Source organism: Amphiura filiformis, chromosome 18, assembly GCF_039555335.1.
Source record: "Amphiura filiformis chromosome 18, Afil_fr2py, whole genome shotgun sequence".
In the NCBI taxonomy this organism is placed as follows: domain Eukaryota; kingdom Metazoa; phylum Echinodermata; class Ophiuroidea; order Amphilepidida; family Amphiuridae; genus Amphiura; species Amphiura filiformis.
This window is the reverse complement of record NC_092645.1, coordinates 43,312,049-43,329,135: the sequence shown is the minus strand read 5'-3', so window position 1 is coordinate 43,329,135 and position 17,087 is coordinate 43,312,049. Positions and strand designations below refer to the sequence as shown.

Genomic DNA, 17,087 nt, shown 5'->3' with positions numbered 1-17,087 from the left:
TGGTAAGAGCACTGTGTATTGTGTATAGGAAAATGGACAGTAACTGCAGTATGACGTTTTCTGTCTTTGCTTGTCACGTGGTATGTTGAAGTAATGAAGTAATTGAAGTTGTGATTATATGTTCAAATTTTCAAGATGGCCCCAACAAGTCAGTTGGCCGAGCGGTAAACAGGGTACAGGCGCTGGTAATATGTCGATACTGTATACATGATAGCGGTGCAGCGTGGGTTCGAACTAAATTTCCTTTTTTTTTAAATTTCATATTATGTTAGGGAAATGTGGCTGGTGACATTTATGTATGACGAAGAGTGGTGTGGGTTGATAGGTTCATCCCCTGCAATGGTGATCCCCAGCCCGACTTGGGTCTTCACTCTTCATTCTAGCTTGTGGGAAGATTTTGTTTTTATAGGCCTATTTGTTTAAAACAGCATCACACTCACTCCCACAGCCCACACCCCCACACACAACGCATGCGCATCACAGTATAGACATATGATATCCCTATTATCATTGATTAAATATTTTGAGCTCAAAATGTAGAAATATACACTTTGAGCTCATCTTATAATAATAGCATACATGTAACAGGGCAAGGAAAGAACTAGGTCACTTTATTATTACTTGATTCATGTCGTATTTTATTCATAGGCTACATGTCGATGTATACGGACGTTGGAACTTTAAAAAGTAACAGTCCCCAACGAATTTAGATATGAGCTCTTTGATGTCCACTCCCCAATCAGGGAATTCCCTTTTAACAAAGGAGCACCTGCGTAGTACAAGGTACTGCAGCAAGGTTGCACCTGTTCTACTTGATGTGGCTTCATGTATTTATCATGCAGCCTATTATAAATATATCTATTTCATTCAAATACAGGTATGTATTTAATATAAAAACAACATTTGAGGCTTTAGGTATTTTAGTCTCAGCTCAAACCAAAGTAAGAAAGTTTGAATTCTTATGTACCGTAAACGTTCGCCTAATGGCGCACATGGCTCCTTTGCCTTGGGGTAAATTTCATGTACAAGAGAGAGCTACCTCCTCTAAAAATCACAACAAGAATTAAGGGTGTGTGCATGCCCTTATTTGCTGGTGGGAATTTTGTGGGAGGGCACTTTAAGTTTGTGTCTAAAATACCAGTTATATCAAAGGGGCCCATAGCGCCATTAGGCGAATGTTCTACGGACTTCCATTGACAATACAACAATATTCGTGTTGTAAAGTAGGGTAAAAAGATCTAGGCCTCAAGAAAGAAAGAACAGGAATAAATAAAGAATAATTAAGGACATAAAGAAAGAATTTTGCCCGAATGAATTTTTAGAAAGAGCTGAAGCAAGAAACTGAGTTTCACAATACAATCCTTTTATAGTTCGAAATGTGTGCTGCCGACAGAGTATGCGTCCTTTGTGTGGTTCAGTTCATGGACCTGAAGACCCGGTTTAACAAGAATGTTAAAATTATGTTACGCTAATCAAACATTTTTTAGGCCTAATATAGAAACTAGTAGGCCTACATACCTATATTGTTATTGAAAACCTGTAAGGAGAACAGCAACCCTTCACAAAAGAGAAGCTTAATTTTAGTGGTTACCTAGGATACCAACACCAGTGGCGTGCGCAAAGGGGACAGGGGGATGTGCCCCCCCCCCCCCCCCCTTTGTCAAAAAGTTCGGGGAAATAATGCACCCAATCGGGGGAAACTGGGGAATTAGTTATTAAATTTTAAAACAGTCAGAGAATCGAGACCCCTGAACCAGACTTTGAAAACCTGCGTACGTTACTGCCAGGCCCGTACGCAGGATTTTTTTTGGGGGTGCTGATTTTGAAAAAGTGGACTTTTTTTCCAAGGTAGGGGGCGATTTTGTGAAATGTGGACTTTCCCCCCAAATTTGGACCTTTTTTGACCAAAAAACCATAAAAAACCTGATTTTTTTGCTCGCTACGCTCGCAAATGCTTCAATTTTGGGACTTTTTGTATACTTTTGCCAATTTGGGGAGGTGCAGTCGCACCCCCGCACCCCCTGCGTACGGGCCTGGTTACTGCCAAACACACGCCTTGGTGGTGGGCCTATATTAGGCCTATACATGTAAAACATCATAGATGACTTGGATGCAGATAAAGCAAATATAATGTAACCTTTACAACAATAAACACATATACACGCCTAAAATAACTCTAAAAACCCTAACATGGAATTCAAGACTTTTTGGTAGTCAATTGAAAAATTCCAACTTATTTGTGTAATTTTAGATACCCTCTATAGAGGGCGATGGAATTCAGATTTTTTTGGTAAGTCAATTGAAAATTCCAACTTTTTTTTTGATAATTTAAAAAAACCCTCTATACCCCTCCATGGAATTCCAGACTTTTTGCTAGTCAATTGAAAAATTCCAACATTTTATTTGGGTATCTTTAGAAACCCTCTATAGAGGGCAATGGCAGTCCAGATTTTTTTTGGTAAGTCAATTGAAAATTCCAACTTTTTTTTGACAATTTTTAAAAACCCTCTATACCCTCCATGGATTTCCAGATTTTACATGCACTAAACAGGGCCGGAAATCCAGGTTTCTTCCTCAAGTATGCTTTGGAATTCCAGACATTTTAGAAAAAAAAAATTTTGCCCTCTATAGGGGGGGTGCATGTTTTATCTGGAATAGCCCATTTTTAAACAGTTTTTAAAAATTATAAAAAATTGATATTTTTCAAATTTTTGATATATAACAGTCCTCGAAGTAAATTATATAAATCTAATGATATATTCTTAAAGTGTATGTAGCAGGGAGGAAAAGCCGACGGTCAATTGAAAATTTTGACCTTTCATATTGAAGATATGGATTTTTTCCCAAAAAGACCTAATTTTTTTTTTGGTGTTTTGGGAAAAAAATCCATATCTTCAATACGAAAGGTCAAAATTTTCAATTGATCGTCGGCTTTTCATCCCACCTACATACACTTTAAGTATAAATCATCAGATCTATTAAGTTTACTTCAAGTACTGTTAAATATCAAAAATATCAATTTTTAATGATTTGCCATAAAATGTGTATTAAATTGTGAATTTCAAAAAATCAAAATTATTTGTTATCAGAATGACATTCTTCGTATTCAGAATGCAATTCGATATGTCTGATGTGCTCTAATGTCCCAAAATAAATACTGTCCAAACGTTCATACCCCATCCCTTAAATGAAAGAGCACACTTATATTGTCCACACTAGCTTCATTTCAATTCTTCATATTAGCTTCATTTCATTTAAATTGCAAATCTTGTGCATAGCAAAAGTTTTTATTTTTGCCTGTTTTGTCTTACGGTTGTAAATTCAATGAACTATGACTTTGCTATAAAGAGCGATTACAAATAGACAATTTAAGATTTTAAATTGGGTTTATCAAAATCTGACGGTGTAAAGGGGATGGGGTGGGGTCAAATATATAGAAGGGCGAGGCAATTTTTTTGGCATAGTCGAAAGGGGCGAACAAAGATTTTTGCGGGCATGTCAAGGGTTGTCGAGCGATTTTTGGATCATTTTGAGAATTCACACACCGGGGTACACATAAATTATTGCACAGAAACCATGATTCTCGGGCGGGTCCTGCATTTCCTTGCTGTGTGGGTTGCGTCAGGGCCGTGACATGTCGTCAATTAATAATGACATATCGTCAGGACGAATGACAGATAGCGCTTTCTTTCTTTCTTTTTTTTTCTTTCTTTCTTTCTTTCTTTTCTTCTTTCTTTCTTTCTTTCTTTCTTTCTTTCTTTCTTTCTTTCTTTCTTTTTCTTTCTTTCTTTCTTTCTTTCTTTCTTTCTTTCTTTCTTTCTTTCTTTCTTTCTTTCTTTCTTTCTTTCTTTCTTTCTTTCTTTCTTTCTTTCTTTCTTTCTTTCTTTCTTTCTTTCTTTCTTTCTTTCTTTCTTTCTTTCTTTCTTTCTTTCTTTCTTTCTTTCTTTCTTTCTTTCTTTCTTTCTTTCTTTCTTTCTTTCTTTCTTTCTTTCTTTCTTTCTTCCTTCCTTCCTTCCTTCCTTCCTTCCTTCCTTCCTTCCTTCCTTCCTTCCTTCCTTCCTTCCTTCTTTCTTTCTTTCTTTCTTTCTTTCTTTCTTTCTTTCTTTCTTTCTTTCTTTCTTTCTTTCTTTCTTTCTTTCTTTCTTTCTTTCTTTCTTTCTTTCTTTCTTTCTTTCTTTCTTTCTTTCTTTCTTTCTTTCTTTCTTTCTTTCTTTCTTTCTTTCTTTCTTTCTTTCCAGGCTGTTCTTTCTTTCTTTCTTTCTTTCATTCATTCATTCATTCTTTCTTAAATCTTCGCGCAGCGACATTTGATTGCGAAATAGCCTAAGTTTAAAATCATCTACACTATTATGAGAAGCATAATCAGGCCTGAGCATTATTATCTTACCGCGTACAAGCAGTCTGTATTATAAACTTATCCTAAATACAAAAATAGCTTTGTATACAAAATTACAATAATTGTGTACATTGACTACGTGTATTGCGGGAATGAAAATACCCCATTTAATCAACTAGATTTCTATTTTGATTGGAGAATGATATTGACATGTATTCTACAAGTATATATCATGGTATTTGTAAGTAAAAAACAAAGACTGATTGGGAGAGATTGTTTATAATGTGTGTGAATTTTATCCCTTCCGATTTCTCAATCGGCCATGCTGCCGAATTCGACAGGCATGATAATGAGAACAAAAAGCTTAAATTGTATTTCTCGCTCCAAGCTTATTCCTATTTGCAACGTCGGTACTTGGCATAAGCAGAGAAGATCTTCTCTGGCACAATTTATTTACAGTCTTTGTTGACGTTCATTTTCCCTGGAATGTGATGCAGAATTCACTGCTTCTGAGACCAATGACAAGTCAATGACAATCACTGACAATGTAATTTGGTTGCAGTATAATTAGTATTTAAATGATTCAGATCCAGAATGTTACTTGAGCTTGATAGATCACTCACTGATCGCTCGTCATGCATGTAGTAGTCTTCGTAGACATACATAGTAATGTAGTTACAAATGTCTAGTTGCCCACGTCCAACTTTGTTTCGTCAGCACAGACGTCCAGACATCATTGACTGAATATCATACTGACATTTCTTTTAATGAATACTGCTCTCCACAAAGTTGTACAATAACCTGTCGTAAATCATGTAGCACAAACTTACTAATTTCAGGTCCCATCATGCCCATGCAATGCATGTATCCTTCCTACATGTCATTGTAAACGTCACCATCTGATTCAATTTACTCAAGAATTCTAGCTTCGAATTTACACACGATAGTTACGCATTCGGTGCTAGAGTGCGTTGCTATCGTTTTCCGGTCGGACAGCGGTGCAATTTTTTGCATCATCATCCCCCCACTTTTCTCAAAAAAAGTTGAGCTTTTTATATCACTGGATACCTCTGGCTACATATAAATGTTTATACATGTACAAAAATTTCTTGCAGATTAATTCGTTTAGCAAAGATATCGTGAAATTTGAATTTCGTTCTGGTGTATTGTCTATGGAGCAGTGTAAAGTAGCGTGAAAGTCGATTCGAGTTTATCGTCCCCGCCTCGCGTCACTTTTTGGAAACCAAAACACCAGCGTCAAATTTTCAAAAATACCAAAATAATTCATTATTTTCAAAGTATCAGTGTTTTCACCAGTTTTAGCAATTGAAACATATATTTTTGTTTGTAAAACATATAAATTCATAACTTGGAAGCAAAACCAGGCTCTTTTCTAATTTTTCTAGTCCCTACCCATATAAAAACATGTTTATAAATAACATACATGGCTTTAAATCAACACGCATTTTAGGTCAATAATGAAATCTGATGAAATAATGAAAAATGAAAAATGAAAAAGTCACCTCATGATCACCAACCAAAAAGGGACGATAAACTCGGAATTGACTTTCATGGGCCTAATACACATAAGGCTAATGAAAGTTAATTCTGAGTTTATCGTCCCTTTTTTTTCCCAGGTTGGTGAGGTGAACTGATTATAGGCCTAAATTATACAGTTATCTTTAATAATGCTGTATGCCAATGATGAAATGAAAGTTAAATTAGCTGAGTTAAATCATTTCAGGTAGGTAACAAGCTATTGGTAAATTAGCAGAATCCCATTCTAAATTTTTTGATGTGTAGAGCCACGGCTCCACCCTGTCATTTTTTACTTTAACAGTCCTAACTTTAGAAGTTTACATGGTATGTGCAAACCTATGGTACCATTTTAAAGAGCTCATCAATAGCTTTAATTTGATATGTATTTTACCTATAGGGTATCATGATGTGAACTAAAATTGGTGCCAATCTCGCGCCAATGTCACGGCTCCAGGCTATCAGTGTACCAGTTCAAAACACATGGCTATCATTGTTGTTAATTATTTTTATATTTTTTACAGAATGTCATGGCTGAATGGAAGAATATTTCTGCTGACACATTAACCAGTTAGATCGATCAACAAAGTCATCAACCATAGACCTTAGAAAGAAGAAGCAAAGAAGCCTGCCATCTAGAGTGAGTCAAACTAAAGTTGTATGCTATCTACACCTGATGCCCCTCGTGAGGGGGCTAAACCTGCATCAGGGGGTAAACAATGTCAAAAACGGCAGGTAAATTGAGCTTTGACTATTGCATTGCATGCTGCATGTCATTCCATTCAAACATATTGTATAGATCTACTCGTACTACACTTGATGCCCAGTTGATGAGGTGCTAAATCTGCATCCGGGCTAAACAATGTCAGAAATGACAGTTGAATTGAGTTTTGATTTATTGCATTGCATCTGCATGTCATTTTCAAACTATTAATTGTATGCTACAATGTATAGATCTAGACTTGATGCCACTCGTGAGCAGGCTCCGATAAATTTTTTTTTTCTTAATTGCCTGATCGGGCAAGCTGAGGTCAACTTTTGCTTGCCCGATTATGCCCGAAAATTTGAGAAAGAAAACCATCAACAAGTTGCAGTATTGCAATAGCTAAAGTTGTCTAAAAATAGCACAGGGTACCGCAACCGCGGTACGACCTAGTTGACTCACTTGAGACGTTCCACTGGCTCTTTCAGAATCAGCCCGATCAGGAGCATCTGCATCTTTCCACTTGCAAATTAAAAATTAATCCATGGTGGAATAATATCTCCAAAGAACTGTTTACGTTAACATCAGAACAACGTTGTGCACTGATAACATGTGCAGTGTGTCGTGACCTGATTTTAATCGTCAGGGAAAGCCCCTTGTTGTTGCTGATGCCGTCGGCCGATCCTCAATACATACGATATACACTGTACATGTTTCGGGGTCATGGAAATACCGATTGACCTCATTAATATTGAAAACATTTGATATGGGGGATTCCCGGTTCCCACGATATGAACAGGTGATATGTACAGCACTAATCATGTACTAGCATGGAGAATAGCCTGCGATCAATAACAATTAACAGTGGAAATTAGTGCAGAAATATATTTTGTTTGTTTGTCTGCATTGCTATTAATGTAAGTAAAATATGCAAGTCATAATGCTGTCTTTGCACAATAATTTTGAAATTGCCCGATCGGGCAGAGTGCCTGGTGATTTAGCTTGCCCGGCAGTATTTTTAATTGCCCCGGGCAATCGGACAGGCGATTTATCGGAGCCTGCTCGTGAGGGGGTTAAACCTCCATTATAGGGTAAACAATGTCAGAAACGACAGTTAAATTGAGTTTTGATTTGTTGCATTGCATGCTGCATGTCATTCCTTTCAAACTATTAATTGTATGCTACAATGATTAGATCTAGACTGGATGCCCCTTGTGAGGGGGTTGAACCTGCATCAGGGGTATTGTCAGAAACGACAGCTTTGACTAAATTGCGTTGCTTGGTGCATGTCATTCTATTCAAACTAATTGTATAGATCTACTCAGACTACACTTGATGCACCTTGTGAGGGGCTAAACCTGTTAGGGGTAAACAATGTCAGAGACAACAGGTAAATTGAGTTTTGACTATTGCATTGCATGCTGCATGTCATTCTATTCAAACTAATTGTATAGATCTACTCGTACTCGTACTACGTATGATGCCCCTCGTGAAGGGGCTAAACCTGCATCAGGGGGCATAACCTACTGCACTGGAAATTTTATTTCGGCACAGACAACAGTTGTGGAGTTACAGTCAAAAATGAAGGAAAACCAATATTTGATCAATAAACTACTTGCTTTGAGTTGCTGAATTTTCAGTGCAGTTGTAGTCCTTGCCCCTATAATATACATATCTAGCTTACTTGTCAATGTGCTATCATTTTTGAGAAAAATGCAAAAATAGGCACAAAATTGGCCAGGGGTGTAGTACCCCCTTAAGCAAATCAATTTTTATCTCAGAACCTTAAAATAAAGTGCGCCTCCAGAGATGCCAGTTTTCAGGGTTTTTTGTGAGTTCAAATTCCTGTGTTTTTATTTATTTTCAACCTGTTTTGGGGCATTTTGGCCTGCATTCACACACTTTTTCAGATTTTCTGACCAGTTTCAGGTTTTTTGAGTGAAACTGACTGGCATCTCTGGCCTCAACGTTTTCGAATATGTGTCGAAAAAAGGATTGCAACTGCCAGTTTAGATTAGATTTACAATGTTTATGTTTAAATTAGTGTTTTATAATCATGTTTTATTATCAGGTTGGGGTTATTACCGAGTCTCATCTGAATCAAGTACAGACAACCTTTGACATCAAGCCAAGAATTATCAGAATGCAACACCCAAGACCACAGGGGTAAGATTAGAGGATTAGGCACACAAACCTTACTTGTACAGACCTGTAACCCTTTCTTTTTGACTAGAAAATACCCATTCAACCGCAGACCCCCCCACAGACCGATATTAAGCACATAACCGAGGACACCGACCAGACATTACATGTATATAAGGGTAGACCCCCTAACCGAACTAAGGTGAACATTGGTTTAAATGTCATATTACACACTGCAATTTTGGCTGATTCCAGCAAATGAAAAAGTGTGTGAGTGTCCCCATTTAGGTGGTAAAAAGCCAGAACAAGGTTAACGGTTGCAGGTCTTTCCAAACCCATACAAAAACACACCCTCACATATATATCACTGCCTTTCCGACGACACCAAAATGGAAATGTTACGTCTACAGAATGGCGATGTGTGGTCCCAAAATGTGCACAGTAATAGGCCAAATATGTCAGGTTTAAAACCTGTTATTTTTTGCATGACATAATATAGTGGACAGTCTGAAAACAACACGGAAAACAGTGGCATGATCGACGGGAATTATATTAATAAACATTATTTTTTACCAGATTCGCCGGCGCAAATAATAAAGGAGACAAGCAGAAAAAGTGATCCCGTCTGGGAATCGATCATTTAAACTTATCTCCTCCCCTCAAATAAAGTCTAAAAACAATTGACAAAACTACAGTTTACAATTACATGAATGCAATATCAACATTACTATTATTCTCTATTGTTTTTACAGTGTACCTGTGTTGGATCTTGGTGCACTAGCAGATAAAGAGGATAATTTACGCAATCCTATTGCTGGTTATGAACAGAAGTTAGATCCCCCTGATACAGCCAGTACGGTCAGGTAAGCATTTTATTTGCCACTCCAATTCCCATAACTATTAATAATTGCAGTGTAGTGTAAAAATCTTTTGTATTTGAAAGTGTGATGAAGCATCAACTAAAGCTCCGAAATACCCTAGACCGGCAGCGATTGGATTTTAAAATGTTCAAAATCTATGGGTCATCGCGGATCAGCGGAATATGTTGATGTTTTGGGCTGGGTTGGGGTGAGTTATCGTCAGATCTTAACATGCCAGGATTCTATCTTCTGGTTTGGGTCGGGATTAGCAAAAAAATATATACTATTAAAATATTAATGTAGTATTACATAAACAATACAAAAGGACATACGTTGATTGGCTGATCCAGGTGCCAAAAAAAATCAAATAGGTCCAGATTGGGATGGATCATTCTAAATTGCTTAGAGCGGGTTAGACCGGGTTGGTATTATTCGGGGAATGCAAGGATCAGGGTGGAAAAAAATCTTGCCCCACGTATAGGGCATTAGCATCAATTATACTATTTTTTGGCAAGTCGGCAAGTCTTGTGAGCAGTATGGTATCCAGATGCGAAAGATATTTCCTGCCCAGGTATTCACCCCAACCCTGTTTCAAGTGCAAGAACTGATATATTTTTATTATTTTTTATTGCAGTTGGGGTTACCATGACTATACTCCAGGGGCCGGAAGGTGAGTAGAAATCCTAATAAGCCATGTTAGTGCAGTATATTTAAAACAAAAAACCCTCAGTGATTTATTGTTGTGACAGGGGTAAAAAAGGGTGATGTTTAAGATTTATTAGGACCCCATCATATTTGATGCAGGATGATTTCCTGAGCATTTTGACACCTGTTTGATCCAAATTGACCAAAAATCAGTAGATACCAGTCAGGGGGTCTGAAAATTGTGATTTGGCATCAACATTGTTATTCTTTCTTGAAACAGAGAATAACAATCTACAATCAACTCGTAAATAAACGGCAACCAGGAAGTTTGGGAACATCATCAAGACCAAACAGTGTTGCCGTTTCATTAAACATCTAGAAACACCACAACAGTGTGATCAAGATTCCTGATAGGATTGTGGGATAGGCTTTTACGACGGGAATTCATAACAATTAGTGGGTTTTTAGCGGGTTCGCCGTCGGACAAGTTTAGAACTGTCAAGCTTTCGTCAGGAGTAGCTCTGACTTCTTCAGGACAAAGTACCTAAGAATGAGACATGTAGACCGCCCCTTGTCTACTGATGACTCTGAAAAGAGCCGTTTGCTGAAGACTGCCCCTTGTCAACAGAAACTAGCAGATCTCGCCTATCTGCTGATTTTGTAAGTTTTGGTGGCTCTGAAAAGAGCCGTTCAATAAAGACTGCCCCTTGTCTACAGAGAACTATCAGATCTCGCCTATCTGCTAATATAAAGGTTTTGGTGGCTCTGAAAAGAGCCGTTTGCTGAAGACTGCCCCTTGTCAACAGAAACAAGCAGATCTCGCCTATCTGCTGATTTTTGTAAGTTTTGGTGGCTCTGAAAAGAGCCGTTCACTGAAGACTGCCCCTTGTCAACAGAAAACAAGCAGACCTCGCCTATCTGCTAAATTAAAGGTTTGTTCGCTCTGAGGAAGAGCTGTTCAATGAAGACTGCCCCTTGTCAACAGAGAACATGTAGACTGCATATACTGTAATAGAAGTATACGGCTTACCAGGAACCGTTCTAAACTTGTCCGACGGCGAACCCGCTAAAAACCCACTAATTCCTGATAGGAATTAAAATATTTCTGTGTGGTTACCAGATTATTTGGATCTGAAAAAGAACCTTATCTACTTTCTCTGCCTTATTCTATTGATATTGGTGTTGTTTTATATGTTCTTGGTGTCAAAGATTCCATTTTTGAAAGTTGCATAAGATTCGGAGCATACATATGTGACGTGTCATGTCAAAAGGAGACACTTTTGGGCAGGATCGTAAATGGAGAAATAGCCAAATATCTGCCCAGGGGTGATTTTTGCACAAATTGGGTTTGTTGCGAATTTGTGATGTTATTAATGTTTAAAATATTGTCTGATAGTTTCAGACCGGAACATAACTGCCATCTTGTATTTTTTGAGACATTTTTCAAGGTAATTCCTACTCTCAACATTGTCAATAATATTTTTAAAGGCCGATATCTCAATTTCCAGTTTTATAATACCATAACTTACGAACTCAATATCTTTGTCCGATTTCATTGGGGAAAACAGCGTTGTGGAGCAAAATATCTCTATATTTAAGATATGTAAAAACCTAAAATTGATAACCTGCCCAAAAGTGTCTCCTTTAACATGACACGTCATATATATTCTTGGAAACGTCCATTGGTATATCTATTTCAGTTCTCTTTATCATAGAGTCCATTTGGCTTCCTTGAGACGTTGATGTCAGTGCGTGTTCCAGTGCGCGTAATATTAAATCATGTTTGTTGACTCAAAGAACGGCGCACGATCAAAGGCGATATAAACACATCAAAAGAAATAAGTCCCCCTCTGAAAATTTCGTCATAACATCGTAAAGTAAAACTTTGTACCAATAAAACTTACTTAGAAATAATTATATGATTGTTTACTAAGTGTTTTGTGAAAATGAAAGATGTCCATGACTTCATGGCTGAATGAACCCAAATTGAAGACAAAAAATGCCCTTTCCAAAAGTCACAAAGTAGGCCTATGCTTAACTGCAAGGCGTATTGATACAAGGAATGGAACTGGCCATCTTACAACTCACTGTGCTGAACTCTGCACCAACGGGATTTGCATGGCTGAATGATCAAGAATCGATACACATTACAATAAATGTTCACTTGGTGAGGATTTTAAACTGCACTCAAAGACATGGGGTTTTCCATTAGTAACAAGCCATGAATCAACTTTTGTGACAAGCATAGGCCTACTTTGTGACTTTTGAAAGGGCAGTTTTAGCCTTCAATTTAGGCTCATTCAGCCCTGAAGTCATGGAAATCTTTCATTTTCACACAACACTTAGTAAACAGTCATATAATTATTTCAAAGTTTTATTGGTACAAAACGAAACCTTACAATGTTATGACGGCATGTTCAGAGGGGGACTTATTTCTTTTGATGTGTTTATAAGTACATGCACAAAGTAACTCAAACAAAGTACTGCCATCACTCTCTGGAGGAAGCCAAATAAACACACCTAATTGTATTACATAGGGACTGGCAGACTCTATTGGTCTACCGTAAAAATTTGTTAATAATTATAAGCATATGTGCGTATTGACGTGTTGCTCGGACAAAACAAATTTTAGGGTAGTTTGTTAAAGTTTTTCATTTTGTAAATTAAAAGAAACAAACTACCAACAAAATTTGTTCTTGTCAAAGCAACTTGTAATAGGCACATATGCATATTAACAAAGTTTTACTGTATTCCATTTGAAATTGATACACCCATTATGGAAGACATGACCTTAATCTCTCATGGGGTTGGGGTATATTTCAAATGGAGTTACCCATTGCAGGTAGCCCAATTTCACATTCCCTGTGTGAAAGATTAGGTCATGTCTTCCATAGGGGGTGTATGGATTTCAACTGGACTAAAGTGGTATAGCAATGGTATCATATCATACATATGTATTATAATAATACCTGATTATGATGTTATACCTATCAACTATTAAGTAAAAAACTATGAAGTTGACAAGATAGCTAATCCTTTTCAAATTTACCTCTTTTCTTTTGAAGGTCCTCATCATTAAATGCCCCATTTGCCTTACATCATACACCTAATTCAGCAGTGAACAGAAATCAGACAAGATCACATAGAGTTGCATCGCCTTTGCATGGAGGAACAAAAACAAAACCTAAGGTACGATATAGAATATACTATTTAGGTCATTTCCAAAAGCCTCTGCAGATGGGAATACATCATCATCATGCCAATGTGCCGCTGCATATTTTCTTCTGCAATCAACTACACCATGCATATTGGGAGGGCGAGTTAGCGCAGCGGTAGTTCCCTCGCTTTGCACCACTGAGGTCCCGGGTTCAAGCCCGGCGCGCCCAAGGACTCATGTGCACTTGGTTTATCCCGATTCCATGCTCGCTCTTGCAGGTTTTCTCCGGGATCTCCGGTTTCCTCCTGTATCACAAAAATCGGTGATTAGTTGTTTGGTTATCAAAAACTTCCTTCACCCAATGGAATTTGGGGAGCTGCACAGATTGGTGGATGTTACAATCTAAATGCGGATAGGTGTGCGCCGTTCGGCAGCAACTGGCCTAGTTGATGCGACCTGATTGTGATGATTCACAATTGCAGCGAAATTACAGCGCTTTGAGTCCTCTAAGATCTGGAGAAAGGCGCTTTATAAATCCAAAATTTATTTATTATTTATTATCATTGACAACATAGTCTCAGTTATATGGGCTTTCCATAACACCCCCTATGGAAGACATGACCTTAAATTCTCACACAGGGGGTGTATGGACTTCAAATGAAGCCACCCATTCAGCTAATCCCAATGAAATTCACACTCCCTGTGTGGAAGATTAAGGTCATGTGTATGGAAAGCCCAATTTATAAATGCTTTCAGGATATACAAACAGACTAGAGGTCATGTTGAGGAATCAGTTGTTTTGAGGATATTGTGAAAAATCTAAACATTTTGCCTTAATTTGTTTGGTTCATAATATTATCTTCTTTTTTTTAAAAACAAAATTCAGTTACTATTTTTCATTTTCTCCTTAAAAAACGGAAGAGCCGACCTGCTAGCGACCAATTTCAAGACTCTTAATCATGTGATGTATGAATACGGTAGTTGTGTGCATGTAAATTATTCTTTTGTGTAGAGTGCTTATCTTCTTAGTTACGCTATGATAACCAATCGCAGGCGGTATTGCATTTGATCGACATGAACGTCAGATGCAAAAGTACTTTTATTATAGTTATATCAGACTTTAATTTCTCCTTGCAGAGTGCCTGGAATGATCCAGTTGTGCCTGAGAATTTACCCCCTCCCTCTGAAAGACAAAAGCAGCAGTTTAAACAATGCGAAAATGATATGAAACAACAGTACCAGCAGCAATCACAGAGACATGGGCAGCATCAAAAAGAAGAGCCAGCTAAAGCCAATAAGTAAGTTACATGGCATGCCCGTAAGCTAGTAATTTTTCAGGAGGGGCTTATTAAAACGATGATATTTAAAGTCGAAATTGGGAATTTTACATATATGCACTTTAAAAATACAGTGCTTCATAAGGTACAGAGTGTATCAAAATGATTGGTATCCATCAGTATTTAAGTTTATTGAAAAGCCTGCTTCTTCTAAATGTAACATTGGATCATAGTGAAATTTATTGTTTTATGACTTTTTATAACATTTATCCACAAACAAGGTGGATCATATGTTGAATTTGATGTGGCAGTCTTGTCCAAAATCACTAGAAACTGATGGGTACCAATCATTTTATGATTCAGTCTGTATACATAAGGTTTGATGGTAATATGATAAACCCCTGGACACTACTGGTCATCTAACAGCATTTCTGATTGGTTGATAACTTGAAATGCTCATTTCAATTATGGTCAAACTTGCATTTGCAGATGATCTTATTAATAGCCTCCTTGATTGGTTCAGAATTGGACGCACACAAAAAAATATTCATTTTGGCCAATCGAGAGGTAGTTCTCATGGGGTTAAGACATTTGACCCAATTTAGTTGTGCAGGTGCATGGAAATGGGGTGCGTAGACAGTTGTAATTTGAAAAAATTCCCCTGGACATGCTTACTAAGGGAGGGGCACTGATAAAGGTGAAGTCGGTAACTATGTCATCAAGGTGTTAGCTAGCCACCCATCCACCTGTCATTTTGGATGGGCAAGCTGCTCCTGGGACAGGCAAAATTAATACCTCTGACATATGCTAAAATCTAAAAATAATGCTTGAATAAGTTCTGTGAACTCAAAACAAGACCAGACTAATAAACCAATGCTATCACAATAGCTATTTGAACTGACTGAACCCCAGAAGGGGCAGAGGCCTGGTTTATATTTTGTCAAATTTTGGACAGTCAGTTTTGGTGAAAATGATGGGGACTTGTCAAATCCTAGCTGAGACCCTGCATGTTATCCAGAGTAATGGAATAGTTAGAGTGGCAACATTCAACTACAAAGGGTGAAAAGAAAATTATTTTTTGGTAGATATAAAGTTATTTATTCAAAATAGGGATGAACCATTGACAGCATCATCCCCCACACATTACCAAATCAAAATGCAGATATTAGTATCTTTTAATATTTCAGTTAGATTGGGGTATTAGCATTGGCTGACAATAAAAAAACACACTCAAAAGCAGGACCAAAACACTCAGAATTAGGACCAAAACAAGCTGTACAAGCTCAAAGTAAGACCAAGCCAAGTACATCTTCCTATTGTGATTGTATTAACATCAGTCAAGTGTATTCACAGCAATTTTCAACTTATTTTCGTCCTACTTTGAGCTATTTTTGGGCCTTCTTTGGAGTGGGTTTTTTAAAAGGATGATTTTTCCAAATCAAGACGTTTTAGAGTTACCAGTGGTATTGATAGATCTTGGTAACATAAAAAAGAAAGAAGCGCAGTGATTTATAGTGCGCTACGCATAGGCACAACGCCTAGACATTGGTCCACAAGCCTCTTCACACTTTACAGGTTGTCGCTGACCACTATGGCCCCACATCATTCCATAAACCATTAAACAACAATTCAGGGATTTTGCTGCTTCAAGAGCGCACAGTGCCGCACACCGTAGACATTCCACAAATAACCTTCGCAACGAGACAAATTAGCAGTAAGTTCCTTGCCCAGGGGAATTTTAATTTTTTTTTCACGAGGGCGTACTAGGCACCGCCAGGGTTCGAACCCACAACTTCTCACACCATAGTCGAACGCTTAAACGATTGAGCTAACTTGACTGCTCTAGTATTTACATACGTTTAACAGATAATTTTTTATTTTATTTTGGATGCAAATGTTTTACAGGTCTGAAACCATTGACAAATCAGAACCACCAGTAGAAGATGATGACCCGTTAAGTAACAGTTGGAGTAATCCCTATTCTATACAACACCAAGCCAAGAAATCACAGGCAGTAAGTAGTTAGTAGTACATTGGGCTATTCCATTTAAAATCCACACTACCCCTGTGGAAGAGTAGCTAAAGTGTTCCACAGGGGGAGTATGAGTTTTGAATAAAATAGACAATTGGGTAACTTCTATTTCAAATACTCACTCCAGTTGTGGAAGATATAGGTAAAGCCATAATACAGGGGTGTATGGGATTCAAAATGATTAACCCTGACCAATTACATTTGATTTGAAAAACATACTCCCCCTGTGGAAGATATTTCCAAAATCTTCCACAGGGGTAGTGTGGATCTCAACTGGAATAGCCCAATATGTGTCAGCTGTTTTTGGAGTGAGGGGCGAAATTTGGCAGTTAAGCAACTTCTTGCTAATAGAATTACTAAAATCAAGGAAACAGCAGAAGCTGAACATTGTGCATTTGC

The 17,087-nt window shown here is 37.6% G+C and overlaps 1 protein-coding gene across 1 annotated transcript in view; it reads left to right on the top strand.

Moving 5' to 3' along the window:
* Nucleotides 1-4,449: 4,449 nt before the first annotated feature.
* Nucleotides 4,450-17,087, top strand: part of LOC140138700 (calcyphosin-2-like) — a 42,543-nt gene continuing 29,905 nt past the window's right edge. Inside the window, exons 1-8 of the mRNA XM_072160450.1 lie at nucleotides 4,450-4,577; nucleotides 6,397-6,607; nucleotides 8,647-8,741; nucleotides 9,470-9,580; nucleotides 10,212-10,247; nucleotides 13,288-13,411; nucleotides 14,517-14,677; nucleotides 16,562-16,670. Of these exons, the coding sequence (XP_072016551.1) occupies nucleotides 6,533-6,607; nucleotides 8,647-8,741; nucleotides 9,470-9,580; nucleotides 10,212-10,247; nucleotides 13,288-13,411; nucleotides 14,517-14,677; nucleotides 16,562-16,670 (711 nt within the window). The 5' untranslated portion in view covers nucleotides 4,450-4,577; nucleotides 6,397-6,532. The remainder of the gene's footprint in view (nucleotides 4,578-6,396; nucleotides 6,608-8,646; nucleotides 8,742-9,469; nucleotides 9,581-10,211; nucleotides 10,248-13,287; nucleotides 13,412-14,516; nucleotides 14,678-16,561; nucleotides 16,671-17,087) is intronic.